Below are 14,544 nucleotides of genomic sequence, written 5' to 3' on the forward strand. Positions count from 1 at the left end.
AGGTCCTTGCTCATTATGAAGAGACAGCCTTTCGTGCTAAACTGGGAAAATGTCATTTCTTAGTGAGGAAACGCATTGTGCTGGATCATAAAGTGTCAAAGCAAGGCCTAGAGGTTGATCGCGCGAAAGATGAAGTAATAGAGAAGTTACCACCTTCAGTCTCAGTGAAAAAGGTGAGGAGTTTCCTTGAACATGCAATGATTTCTCCAAGCCAGACCTATGTGCGACTTACTGGAAAAGGAGGTGAATTTTCAATCTGATGAAAGTTGCATCAAGATTTTTTCTAGGTGCTGAAGAAGAATTTGATTGAAGCTCCAATTCTGATTGCTCCGAATTGGGAGATGCCTTTTGAGTTGATGTGTGATGTGAGTGATGTGGTTGTTGGTGAAGTGCTTGGGCAGAGGAAGGAGAAAGTCTTCCATTTTGCCTATTATTCTAGCAAGACATTAGACTCTGCTCAAGTGAACTACACTATGACTAAAAAGGATATGCTTGCCTTAGTTTTTTCATTTTATAAGTTTAGGTCACATTTGGTGGGAATCAAAATTATTGTTTATAATGACCATGCATCTATTAGGTACCTGTTCAACAAGAAAGATGCAAAATCAAGGCTTATTAGGTGGACCTTACTATTGCGAAAATTTGATATAGAGATTAAGGACAGAAAAGAGTCAGAATCAAATTGCACACTTATCAAGATTGAAGAGCTCGTCTCATGTGCTAGATGAAGGACAAATTTGTGAAGAGTTTCCTAATGAACAGTTGCTAGCTTTGAGTAACATTTTCATTTTCCAGCTTAGTTTGTAATTTCCATTTCTGCAGTCATTTATCAATCAGAAAACTGTCCCAAAATACTTCTGCTTCTAGATCACCACAAAAATCTTTCATTTTATACATTGTCAATAAAAAATTGTCCAAGAGAGAAACAAAATTGTCAACAAGACCTTGTATTGTTCCGGATGAGAGCCTTTTCGTTTCGGATAGTAATTCAGAAAATGTGTCCCCCCGACTCCCTTTTTTTTTTGTTCCGTGACGAGTTAAATTTAGAGTGTTTTTCCAAAGAATTATTCCTTTCCTTTTCTTTTTCTTTTGGGATTCAATACGTACATTGATACAAGGCAAAACAACAATTCATCTATACGAACACACAGTGATGTCCAGATTTACATCACTGATACAAGGAAAATGTACATAATCAACACCTTGAGGACAAAAAATAATCCAATGATCACTTCATTTCAGAGTAAACTAGATTTTCATCACAATCGAGCAGGCTCAGTCAAAAAATTCACAACCCTGTTCAAAAAGTTCAGGCCAAAAACAGTCTCTTCGCAGTTGACTTTTACTTTACTGTCCAGCGGTTCGGAGCATCTACCTTCAACAGTAATAGTAATTAAACATGGGATTGAGTTGCTTAATATCTCACCACTGAACCTAAGCTGTAAACCTGACGCATCATCGAGGTCGGTACCAACAGGCATGTCCACGGATAGATGAAAAAGATTGGAATTACTAAGCACCTTTAAAGCCAAAGTTTCACAGATTACAAGGAAGTTATCCTTTGCTAAGGGGCTTTCAAGCTTGTTAAGTTCTTCAATATGGTCAATGAAAGTACACCTGTAGCAAATTATAGGAAAATCATCACAAGAGAATTCTAGAACAAAGAGTGTAAAGCCCACAAAAGAACAAGTTGTGGCGAACTTCAAACTTTCATTTACACATCCAACTTAAACTAATATTTCTCAGATGTCCTCTTTGTAGAGGGTTTTTACTTTCTTTTCCCATTTGTAAGGTTCGAAAACCGGGGCACCCACACACAATTCAAGAACAGAGAATCGTCATCATTTTCCATAAAAACAGCGAAATGGCATATCTCAGTTGATTTATCCGCAAATAACACAATTGGATTTGCCAATTTGGTTTGATAAAAGCAACAATCTCTTGGCCTCTCAACACAGACATGAGACACAAAACAATAACAAACCAAACATCAAGGGTTCAAACAACTGACCTCCTTATATATTCAAACATTCCAGGCAGCTGAGATTCCTTGATTGAGAACATATCGATTTCCATTGGAAGAGGTTTTACAAAATACCCAATATCAGGTCTCAACTTCACAGGATACTTCTTGCCATTGCACCATAAAAGCAGCTTAAGGGGCAACAGATGATGGTGGAACCAGACCTGAAGCGTTCTCTGCATAACCTGACCTCGCTCCAGCTTAGTAATTTCTTCCATTGGAACTAGAGTCGGCACATCATTAACAGACATCTTGGAACTACAAACAAAGATGAACAAGTGCAAGAGCCCTCACCAACTTGAAGAAAGAGTAAGATGCCATAGCATGACTAAACAGAACGATCGTAATGCCAAAGTTATCATATTACTAAAAATAAAAAACGACAGCAGATGAACAGAGCAGAACAAATCATAGCAACAGAGAAGAATAAGAAAATTAATTAAGACAAAAATGCACCCTCTACACTATCAATCGTATTATATGAATAACTGACCATTCAGGAAACTGGGGGTCAGGTATTGAGATGTTCCAATTATCCATTTCAGTGACTAGAGATGAATTATGTTTTTACATTTCTGTAATGGCCTCAGCTAGCTCTATGATAATATCTACTTTTCTCGTTGAGCATTTCACTGAATGCCTGAAGACCAGTGAAACAATGATTCATATAGCAACAAGAGGAACTGAAAAAAAGTTTTTCTAGATAAGAAATAGAACCTTCACAAAGGACAGCATAACTTAAAGAACTATCTTATCATTACATCTAGGAAAAGGTTGACTGACAAAAAGGGCATGCTCTCAAAACAGCATTATTCACCATAGAATCAGTATTATTTTGACCAACAAAGTAAATATTGAAAATTGCAAAGCACAACAATAACCTCTCATCTGATGTCAGCACATGATCTGAAGATTCTACCCTCATGCCAGAATCCTCTTCGATCAACTGTATATTTGACATAGCTTCCACTGAATTGTTGGTAAATATGACCTGAATACAAACAAGCAGAGGAGATATGCTTGACACCTCTGATGAAAATATGTATTCCACACTCAAGCCGTTTCCATTTGCAGGATCTAACAAAGTGTAGGACTTAGGTTTCACTCTGCTACTAAGATCTCCAATTGAAATTCTGGCCAATGATTGACAGACATTATTTAATTCTACCGAATTATGGGTAGAACCAGGATTGTCATCCAACCAGGATTCAAGAGATTTTATCGACATTAATTCCCCAAGATCATTGGAGTCAGAATTTTGATTAAACCTTGGTCCCAACTGATTCCCATGAGCATTGCCACTGTCAGAAAGATGAATCAGTGGACCAGCATGCTCATCATCATCACTCACAGACCCACTCCTGTGGCTACCGTGAGTTCCACTTGAACCAGTTCTAGAATCTTGAGAATTGTAACCAGAGGTGCTTTCTTCATTTAGTGATCCAGATACTGTGTCAGCATCATCAGTTTCATACGATTCACTTTGAGTGGCTCCATTCCCTGGTTGTTTCATACCTATTACCATATTGGGTTCATGAGTAGTATCATTGCAGATCAAACTTAATGGCTGTGGGAGAGGTTCATATCCTGGAGCAGCATGAAGAACCATCTGTGAAAGAGATCCAGGAAGATAAAAACGATAAGCTAATGGTTCTGAAGGTATGGGTTTTATTTCTCTCCCAAATAAATGTCCAGTGAGTACATGCAATGTGCTATCAGGAGGTGATTCTTCCAACTCATGAGTGCCTATGTAGTGAGATAAGAGTTTCTGTAGAAGACGTCCACGGTCACGGATATCATAGTTCAAGTCACATTTAGCTAGTTCAAGTACATAGTTTAAGAGTGTCTTGAAGGTTGATAGTGCTTCCCCTTCTGCATGTAATAAGACCTGAAAAAAATACAAGCCTATTGTTGATTAAATGAGACAAGGTTCATGAAATAATCAAATCGAGGTTTAAGAAATTCAGCCATTGATTAATCAAAGAAAATTATTTCTTAAAAATACCAAATCAGTTGCATATTTGGATAGCATCTCTTTCTCAAAGAATACATGAGTCTGCAACATCTAATCTTTATACTTTTGAGAAACCCTCTGCCAGATCTACGAGCAGAATAAGTTCAATATGTAAACTCATAAGGGTATGTCAGGTTAGACAATTTTTAGCAATCATATTTTAGGACAGATTAACTCATATTACAGAGAGCTTGAAAGTACAGCCAAGCACTCCTCATAACAAAGATACTCTAATAATCATCTTTAGTTTGTCAAAAGGATACATGTCATTATTGATTTTGTTGGATGCTTATGTAGATAAACAAACACCATTTCACGTCCTGTAAATAACAGACTCGACATCTCATATCAATCTACTTCCTCAATAGATACTGGAGTAACTAAATCTAGCACAAAAGAACCATTGCCGATAGTGGAGATGCTCCTACAATGTCAGTTGTGCTTCTTAATAGCAATTGAAGCCATTAAACAGTAAGCTCACCTTCTCTGCTGTTTGATTATAGATTCAATTTTTGTCTAAACAATGCAAAGTACAGACATAGGCAAAAATTCCAATTAGGCCAAGAACATCAAAGGAATATAATTATGAGAAAAGAAGAAGATTTTCCAGAGTTAAAAAGTACAATTAAGATAATTGCAAAATTTTCCATCCAAAAACATTCGAGCTAGAGGCTCATTGAAGAAAAACAAATATATTTGTAGTGCTCTACCTTGACCATGGCATTAAGAATCTGGAGCTTCGTTTCAAGTGCTTCAGAAGAAAAAGTCCAAGCAAGATACTTGAGAACTGTGGGTAACACCTTTGGAATTATATGTCCCATGGAGTTATACTCGCCCAACATCCAAATAATCATTGCACGTGCACTTGGTACTCGGATAGAATCCAACTTACGAGCCAAATGAACAATCACCTTTTATCAAAACAAGTGAGTGAGTGAGTAAGTTGTGTCAAAGATTATTGTATATACTTCTTCTTTCCGGGTTTTTGACAAGTATGTTAATCATTATATGCAGGGAGGACATAAAATAATGCATGTAGCTCCCATCATAAGCAAGGTGTAAGTAGAAAAAGAAGAAGAAGCAAGGTGTAAGTAAATTGTTACAGCTTACGTACCAGAAACAGATCTTATTAAAATGACATTTCTGCAAGTATTGCATTTAGTAAGCATCAATTATAGCTCTGAATTTTGATAACCTGCAATACATCCACAGGTCGCTTAGTGATGTATTGCATTAGGATTCAATTCCTGCTCAACCCAAACTGAACAGTCAACTTGTCATGCATTTCAAAGGTTGATGTTTGTGCCAGGGAGTAGACTTTGGCACGTGATGGTCTATTCAAGTCAAAAGAAGTCGAATTTGAATAACTTGCAATTCAAATGATTTTCTTGCTTCCAAAAAATAAAATCTCAGAATTTGGGGATAAGAATGATAGCTGTCTATTTCTCTATCCTTGACTTAGCCACATGGTTGTGTGCTTCCCCACATTTTTCTGGTTTTTGGTTAGCTCCCTGGGCTGGTTCTAGCATGACATCATGTAATGGCGCTAAGTTTTACTTTTGTACTCTTTGTATCTGTTTGATGCCACTAATGAAACACCTTACTTCATTAAAAAAAATAGGATGAAGGTTAATTGGTAGCTCATGTTGCCATCTCAAAATAAAAGTAACGTAGATTTTACATGTAAAGTTTCTACTCATGGCTCAGCTAACGGACAGAATTTCCACATTTCTGGTGGCACTAGTCACTGCAGGCTCCTTTAGTGGTGTTCTCTAAACTATAAACATTTTGTTTAATAAATGTGTCTAAGTTACAATTAGAGCTCAGATTCAAAAGTTCCATGTCAGAAATTTTTATCAGTGCATTAAATTTCTGCAGCACGTCTTCTGAAGTCTACATGAGAGAGGTGGCAAGACAAGTCCATTAGCACCTTCTTCTCCAAAGGACAGCGAACATGCAACGTTACCTGTTAAAACCAGAGGCGGATCCAAGATTTGGAGGTTCCGGGGGTCACTTTACTGTAAAATTAGACGTATTTACAATTATATGGTTCAAATAGAGTAAACATTTGATCAGTTTGATCAACTTCTGTTTACAGTTCGGGTTATTTGTCTTTTCGATACATAGATAAATATTATTCCAAATATTATTTAGAAAGGTTCATGTTTAGACTGGTACATCAACTCAACCTTACAAGCATAATTTCTATAATACAAAAAAATAATTATTTTCTAAATCAGCATGAACCAAGACTCAACATACCCTTGTATTTTGTATTTTGTTAAACCATATAAATAAAAATAAAATAACATGTAAAATTCAAGATAAGAGACGGAAACAGAAATGAAGCTGGGGCAACAGGAAAAGATTATTAAAATTTTGATGAAGAGAGGAGAATGTAAAGAAAGAAAAATGATACAGATCCACAGAAGATAAATAGAACTTGTTCATTTGATTTCCACTCGTAGTGAACGAGTGAGCTTGCTTTTGTTAAGTATAATAATAAAAGTTCCCGCGAAAAAAAAAAACAGAAAGAAAAAATGGTCAAAGAAATATACTAAAATGTTTTTAGAAGAGTAGCAACAAGGATTTGGACTGGTGTTCCTTGGGAGGAAAACATAGGGTTTAACCACTGGTACCGTGGACCATCTTGATACTTCGGGTGCCAAGTTTTATATTTATAACATTTCTTAGACATAAATATACAGAGCTTCAACCGAGGTAAAAAATCCGCCCCTGGATAAAAGACCCCTAAGATAATAAGCAGTCTGCCTTGTACCTGAAGCAACATTAATGAAACACTGTATATACTCCTCCGTTCCAATTTGTGTGACATAATTCGACTCCTTATGGATTTTAAAGTAAAAAAAAGGGAGACTTTTGAAACTTGTGGTCTTAAACATGTCATTACTCATTATATTTGTGTGGCGATAAGACTTCTAAAACTTGTGGTCTTAAACATACCGTAACATTTGTGTCTATAAGAACTTCTCATTACAGGAAAATGAGAAGTTTATAGTTAGATGTTTTCAAATATAAAAATGTCAAATTCTTTTTGGAACGGACAAATAAGGAAATAGTGTTATGTACACTTAACGGAGGAAGTACTTGTTACCAGATCAAGAAAATTCCTAAAATATCATTATTAAGTAACAGGTAACGAAATGATAATGATTGACTAGAAATTGAAAAATGTGCAAATTTGTCGAGTTAGTAAAGCAACTCACTTTGTCATGACTTGAGTGTTCATGTTTTATGATTGTTTTGATGGAATTTATTGCTTGAATCAGAATAATTGCTTCTTCATCCATTGATGCTATGTCCACATCTGAAATTTCTGCATGTGTCCGTGATCACTTAAAAAACTGAAACTAAATAAATGAAGAAATGAAGCTCAGAATTACAAAAAACAAAAGCTCTCCTATAGATTCCATAGACAGAAGATATCTTTACCAGATGAAGTCAGAACCAATAGTCCTTCCAAACATATGCTTGCTATATTTGGAAGTCGTTGGGCACATAAGCCAATAGCAGCAACAGCATCTGCAGCAAACCTTCTGTCTGGATCTTTAATATAATCCTAGAAATTAACTGACAAATTAGAACCAACTTGCATGACTAATTCCACAACAACAAAGAGAAATTTTTTTTAATGATGCGAAGTTAATACGTGGCTGTAAAGAGATTGGAAACCCCAATGTGCAAGCAACTAAATTGCAACATAAGAAAAATCATAAAACGCACACATACTCCCTTTACGTTGATAAAGAATAAACCAAACATTACATTCAGTGGCATATCAAAAAGGAGAGAAAGGTGCTTTAAAAGGATTCATGACTGTATGAAGCTGAGTTTGGTTAGTCTACAGCATCTCAAATAATTAGATCAAGACAATCACTATGGTTTGAAAAATGTACATATAAATTTAGATAAAAAAGTGTACCTGGAACTCATTAAAAATAGGTGAAATTGATGAATCTGTCGCAATTAGAGAAAGTATGTCAAGCTTCAGAGCTTTCACTGGATATGGATCAATAGAGCTCACGAAGAAGTCTTCGAAATGGGAAACAAACAAGGTAGGCATTGCTTTAGCAAACACTTGAATGTTGCAGAGTACCTGCATCAACCAACGAATTACATATACACCAAAAGTAGGGAACGTATTGTAGTTGGCAGCAAAGTTGGGTCATAGAGTTTTCACAAAAACAAAGTTCTACTAACGGATGTATGTTTGATTGCAGCAAAATAATGCGGTCATAGTATTTTAAGAAAGACAGAGTCCTAAAGAACAGTCCCTAAGGGGTCGTTTGGTATGAGGGAGAAGGGACAATAATCCTGGGATAAAATGCAAGATTATTTTATCTTGCGTTTGGTTAGGGGTATTAATTAGTCCCGGGATTATTTATCCCACATATACTATAATGATGGGACAAGTTATTCCATATATATGGTGGGATAACTTATCCCATGGGATATCCCAATCCATGGGATAACTTTATTTATCCCATCCCCCATACCAAACAACCCTAAAGATCTGAACGACCTCATCTCACTAGCTAGTAAGTTACTGGAGAATTCAAATCTTTTTTTTTTTTTTGATGACAAGGGAAATCCGCAGCCGCTACCCTTTGGGTGCGCACAGGGTAAAACCCCCGCTCCTATGCAATAGCTCGCAAACCACATAGGAGAGGTAACACACACTAGGCAAGCCCGGTGCGACGAGCTCGACCCAGAAGGCAAACCCCTTGCATTCGCTGGCAAGGGGTTTCAAACTTGAAACCTCCAACATGGAAGTCCCAAGCCCAAACCACTGGGCCACCCCGAAGGGTACTGGAGAATTCAAATTTCTTTTTGATGACAAGGGAAATCCGCAGCCGCTACCCTTGGGTGCGCACAGGGTAAAACCCCCGCTCCCTATGCAATAGCTCGCAAACCACATAGGAGAGGTAACACACACTAGGCAAGCCCGGTGCGACGAGCTCGACCCAGAAGGCAAACCCTTGCTTTCGCTGGCAAGGGGTTCAAACTTGAAACCTCCAACATGGAAGTCCCAAGCCCAAACCACTGGGCCACCCCGAAGGGTACTGGAGAATTCAAATCTTTTTTTTTTTTTTGATGACAAGGGAAATCCGCAGCCGCTACCCTTGGGTGCGCACAGGGTAAACCCCCCGCTCCTATGCAATAGCTCGCAAACCACATAGGAGAGGTAACCCGCACTAGGCAAGCCCGGTGCGACGAGCTCGACCCAGAAGGCAAACCCCTTGCTTTCGCTGGCAAGGGGTTCAAACTTGAAACCTCCAACATGGAAGTCCCAAGCCCAAACCACTGGGCCACCCCGAAGGGTACTGGAGAATTCAAATCTTCTTGAAACCATGACCAAAAATCTCTTTAACTTGTGAAAATTCCCGTGGAGAAGAGTTCTAATCCAGTTCCAAGACCAAATCTTTCCACAACCTAAACCGTGGATAAACTTCATTGAAGCACCTAAGATTTTTAGGCCGAACAAAATGTGAAAAAGACTTGAACCAAGTAAACTTCCGGGCAAAGAAATTGATTGACAAATGTTGATTTGGTGGCTGAATTTAGGAAAGCAGCAACTTGACCATCAGCACTTCTTTTATTACAAGTCAGTGAGTGACTGTCACTACTATTTAAGTGATCCAATATGAATGTTCAACTAGAAATATCAGTCTAAATGACAAGAAAAGTGAGAAATCACAAAAAGGTCATGGCGAGCAACCCTCTGCCCTTGAGTTGTCAGTCTACCTTAACGCATATTCCTCTTCCTTCAACCTCTAAGTCACACTCTACCAGCAACAGAATGACATTGTTTCTTTTCTCACTCATTTTAGGGAGCATAAAACTCCAGCAGCACCTTGTGAAATTAGGAAGTGGAGATAGTCAAAATATTTCCACATGTGTCTTTGCCTCATTGAAAGGCTAACACAGCACAAGGTGATTTTAAGCAATTACAAGCAAGAGAATTGAGGACTGTACAATGTTTTAACCTATTGTGAAATTCATATTGCCATGTTTTTTTCAATCTACAATACCGTTACAGCTGAATACAAACTCATCAAAGCTTGAATTCCCATAGAAGGTCATATGCATTGCAGATGACAAACTCCTACAGGAACTGTCCAAGAAGTTAACAGAGGATCAATGTTATGTTGTCAATGCTTAAATAACTAAAACGGCACCTCTCAACGTTAGTTGTCCATCACTCTAGCCTAAAAAAGTTCAATGGCTCCTGAGGCATATTACCAAGTAAATAAGAATCAGTTTTGACTAAAACTATTGGGAGACAGAATTACCACGTATTTTGAGGCATCGGATGATCTCAACAGAAACAACAAAGGCTTAACAATTCTTTTAATTTCTTCTTTTGGTGCCATAATCCAGTGCACTCCAGCAGCAGCAAGTACCACCGCACTATTTTGACTCCACAGTAGAGGTAAAGTACACTGTAGCAGGATCTTCACATCATCGTTACTTTTTGCGGATGTAAAGTCTGATAAGTCCTTGAAAGAAGAAGCTCTTTCGGAACATGGTCGGGATAAATACTTATCTGGTCCTTCAAGATAACTCCTAGATACCATTTCTGCTATCTCAGATTCACAAACTACACTCCCAATGCCATTGGTTCTCTCTTTGATTCCAAAATAGGTTTCAGATCCTTCCTTTCCTGAATTAGAATTCTCTGGAGAATGGGAAGCTACCATCAAGGATTCTTTAACAAGCCCATGCCTAGCAATACTATACCGTATAAGGATCCCTATCAAAACAATCTGACCCCATTCTTCCACATCAGGGAGAGTCTCGCACAGCCTTCTATAATTTTTTGCAATTAGAGAGAAATTATTAGGACATATAGAAGCAAATGCAGCAGCAGCAGCTCCAACTACTCCAGGAGCGTTGTCATTCAGAAGAATCCCAACAAGCTGCAAAACATAATAGTAGATGCAGTAGAAGTCAAATTTAGTAATGATGAAATCCACTTGCTTGTTTTTTGGTTTGCTTGTTTGACATGAGCATGATTGAAGCCATGATTGCAGTTTAGTTGTAGAAAACATATATGGCAACATGGAAGAAAATATGAAAAATCCAAGTTGAGTAAGGTTCTTTTTGTTGTTGTTGTTGGTGAGAAGAGAAGGCCCTAAACCACTGTCAAAAGTGCAATGAAATCATGTTTAAACAGCTTTAGCCAGTGTATAAGTCAAAAGTCTAATTTTTAGGACAAACCAAGGGAATGTCCTAGCTTAGCAACAGATCTGTTATGATATTTAGATAAATGATTTGAACATTGGAGCAGTTCTTTCCTGTATAAGTTACAAGGACATGATTACTTTATAAAGCAACAAAAACTACCTCTTCAATGGTACTAATATTCTCCTCCAAACGCAAATCATGCAACTTTGGAAGTGCATTAGCAGCACACTTCCTAACATATACTGATGGATCTCTTGCACATTTTCCCACTGCTACAAGAACAAGGGGTGCAATCACATGAAGGCGAATTCCTGCCATTGTACGAAGTGCCCACGCCCTTACCAATGGATTAGGATCTCCCAAATCCTTCTGGAAACAGTTAATTGAAAGCAATGCTTCATTTGGACGCCTAAAACATAAATAAGAGAATAAGATTTTTTTCCCTCATGTTATTGTAATCTCATTTAAATTGGTGTCATACTTTTCAGCATAATGCAGGAGGTACAAGTAGACCAGTTTCTTCACTTCCATTGATTGTGAAGCCACATTTTTCACCACCTACAGTGCAGTAATCAAACAAACTTCAATAAAAGTGATAATTTGATAAGAATTAAAATTGTCACAGACCTGAGGGAAGAAATTGGAGACGTTGCAGCCTTGGGCAATGAGAGCAAGTAATCTCTTGAGGGCTTCACATTTTTCAGAGTCGAATTTGCTGTCGAGAAGGGGAGCAATATTGACATCATCAGGATCATCGTAGAGGTGGGCGTCAGTGCCGATGCGGAACATCAAACTTGAGGCTTTGCTCAGTGAATCTGCCGTCGCGCCAAACTGTGTGAACATTTTCTAACTCATTCGGAATTCTAATCCGATCCGGTCTTCAGCTTCAGCGATTCTACTCCGACTAGCACCAGTTTAGCGACCGATGCCTTTCGCATTCGGGGTTTAGCCTAGTTATTATTGCAACTTTAGGTGCCAAAGTGCACAAATAGCTACTCTTCAATAGGGAGTAGAGGAGTGCAATAATAATCAATTTAATCGGAAAAAATAGGCAAAATTGCCAAGACTTGTTAAATTTATACTTCCTCCGTCTCCTATTATTAGATAAGCATCTTACTAAAAATATTTATTTCATATTATTGATCATTTATTAAATCGTGATTGAATAAATTAATTTTTCCCTTTTATCCCTACAATTAATATGGCTTTGGAAGTTTTAAACAAGTTTTGAAGATTCAAAATTTCTTTTGTAACATTTCGTTATTTTGAAAGAACTAGAAAGAGTTAGAATTGGAAATAGTCATTTTAGGAAAGAATGAAAATCTAGAAAATTGGTTAAGTTATGTTAAGTATGGATTTTTGGCCAACTTCAAACGACCATAACTCCTAGCTCAGGATGAGTTAGGTGTACTTCCAGATATCGTAGGAAAGATCTTAGAATAATCTTTCCAACACCACTGAGTTTGCGCGATTCCAAGTTCGTATGAGTGATATATGCCCATTTGAAGTTGGGTTGTTTGGATAAGGAAAGTCCAATCCGGATTTTGAAAGGGTAGTTTAGTCTTTTCCTTGCCCAATTGTTTTATTTCATTTTTGGTAATTAAGTTAGGGTCTAATCAGAATTAGATCAGTTTACGTTTTTACCAAAATACGCTAAGGCTTGGAGAAAAGAGAAAAGAGGAGAAGAAAAGTTCAAGGTTCGTCGATTTCTTGGAGAATTTCGTGTGGATTTCGCCAAGGGTTAATCCCAACGAGGTATGTGAGACTTTCATAGCGTTGGATTCGTTCACCCACGCGCCAATCATGTTTAGTTCAACAAAATTCGTTCTAAAAAGGTTGAAAGTTTGATGTTCTTGATATGTATTCTTGAATTTGTTTTCGTTCTTGAATTGGGCTGAGACTGAGGAGTTTTAGAGATTAATACTTTGATTTTAAGAGTTGTTTCGAGTTAGATTCTTGTGTACATATGCTGGGTATTTTGAATCTAAAGAGAATTTGAGAAAAATAGTCAAGTTTAGGCGATTTGGGGTTGGAAAAACGCAGAAGGAAAAGTCGAGCGAAGCTGGGCACCAGGTCCGCGTCACGGAACAGACGCGGACCTATTCCTCAGATTTGGGGAAACCTCTTTTGCATCGCGGAGCGGTCACGGACCGTTCTGCCTCAAAAGTTATTTTGCAACCAAATAATTAAATACATCTCCGCGTCGCAAACCTGTTTTCAAACAGTGATTTCTTGATATTTTCTCATGTTTAACTATCTAAAAACACACCTAAACATCATAAGATTCTTCTTATCACAAATCACAATCCTTGAATCCATAATTCAATTCAAGGAAAGTTAAGAGTCAAATCAAGAGAAGTTAAGAGTCAACTCTAGAATTTAAGAATCAAGTCAAGAGAAGTTCATAAAGTATTTCAAAAGTCTTTCACAAACGTTTTAACTTTGTTTTAAGACTTAATCTTTGAGTTGAGGAAAGACTAAGAGTAAAGTTCATTTCTTCAAAGATTATACGGGAACTAAGTATTCCCAAGAGTTAAAAATATTTTCACATTTGAGCAAGAAGAGAAACACCGATTTTCAAGAGAGCTTTTAAGCTAAGTTTTGAGTAATTATCTCAAACCAAAGAACGAAGTTTTGTTTTAAAAACATATGAGCTAAGTATATTTTGGGAGTAGTATTGAGCACCGATATGGGGATGCGAGTTCATAATAATTCAAGGCTCCATAAACTATGTAGCCATCATGGGTAATAAATGATCATACTTTTTAGATGATTTCTTAAGTGATTTTTAGCATAGACTAATAGATCCACTTAGTTAAGGCGTTTTATATGACGGCAAAGCTCCATAAACTATGTAGCCATCATGGGTAATAAATGATCATACTTTTTAGATGATTTCTTAAGTGATTTTTAGCATAGACTAATAGATCCACTTAGTTAAGGCGTTTTATATGACGGCAAAGTATAGGACAGTTCTGACAGCGTGGACAAGACGTTGTATCACAACTTAGGCTCATAGTGGTGGTTCTTGGTTAGAGAAACTCCCACAATATTACATTACTTTATTATATGAGTAAGTTGAGTTGTTATTGCATTTTCTTTAACAAACTGAGTACCTTTCTACTGTTTTAAAAAGCTTTCTATATATTGCACGTGTATTATTGCTTTATATTGAGTTAAGTTATTCATGAGTGGAGCAGAGCCAAGGTAAGTGTTCCTTTCAAGCCTATGTCATGTTTAGCATTCCAACTCGCATACTCGTACATTCAATGTACTGATGCCAGTTGACCTGCATCTT

The 14,544-nt window shown here is 37.3% G+C and overlaps 1 protein-coding gene across 2 annotated transcripts; it reads right to left on the minus strand.

Annotated features, from left to right (window-relative positions):
* Nucleotides 1-1,197: 1,197 nt before the first annotated feature.
* Nucleotides 1,198-12,271, minus strand: LOC102601904 (AP3-complex subunit beta-A). 2 transcript variants are annotated; one of them, XM_006343688.2, is made up of 11 exons: nucleotides 11,874-12,271; nucleotides 11,728-11,804; nucleotides 11,406-11,655; nucleotides 10,352-10,978; nucleotides 7,981-8,154; nucleotides 7,491-7,617; nucleotides 7,265-7,365; nucleotides 4,748-4,948; nucleotides 2,905-3,911; nucleotides 2,012-2,281; nucleotides 1,198-1,617 (listed from the first exon to the last, which is right to left on the minus strand). In XM_006343688.2, the coding sequence occupies exons 1-11, from the start codon at nucleotides 12,087-12,089 to the stop codon at nucleotides 1,260-1,262; spliced, it is 3,408 nt and encodes a 1,135-aa protein (XP_006343750.1). In that variant the 5' UTR covers nucleotides 12,090-12,271; the 3' UTR covers nucleotides 1,198-1,259. The 2 variants fall into 2 exon arrangements, with proteins under 2 accessions (XP_006343750.1, XP_006343749.1); XM_006343687.2 differs by having other exon boundaries at nucleotides 7,265-7,374.
* Nucleotides 12,272-14,544: the final 2,273 nt, after the last annotated feature.

The sequence above is a fragment of the Solanum tuberosum genome, unplaced genomic scaffold, assembly GCF_000226075.1.
Source record: "Solanum tuberosum cultivar DM 1-3 516 R44 unplaced genomic scaffold, SolTub_3.0 scf00050, whole genome shotgun sequence".
NCBI lineage: Eukaryota > Viridiplantae > Streptophyta > Magnoliopsida > Solanales > Solanaceae > Solanum > Solanum tuberosum.

Bases quoted from the DNA above. Each gene is read 5' to 3' on its own strand.
- LOC102601904 (XM_006343687.2), bottom strand. From the start codon at position 12,089: ATGTTCACACAGTTTGGCGCGACGGCAGATTCACTGAGCAAAGCCTCA. The intron at 11,656-11,727 runs GTATGACACCAA...TTTATGTTTTAG, and splicing joins CTCCTGCATTATGCTGAAAA to GCGTCCAAATGAAGCATTGC. The intron at 8,155-10,351 runs GTAATTCTGTCT...TGGTTGATGCAG, and splicing joins CCGATGCCTCAAAATACGTG to GTACTCTGCAACATTCAAGT.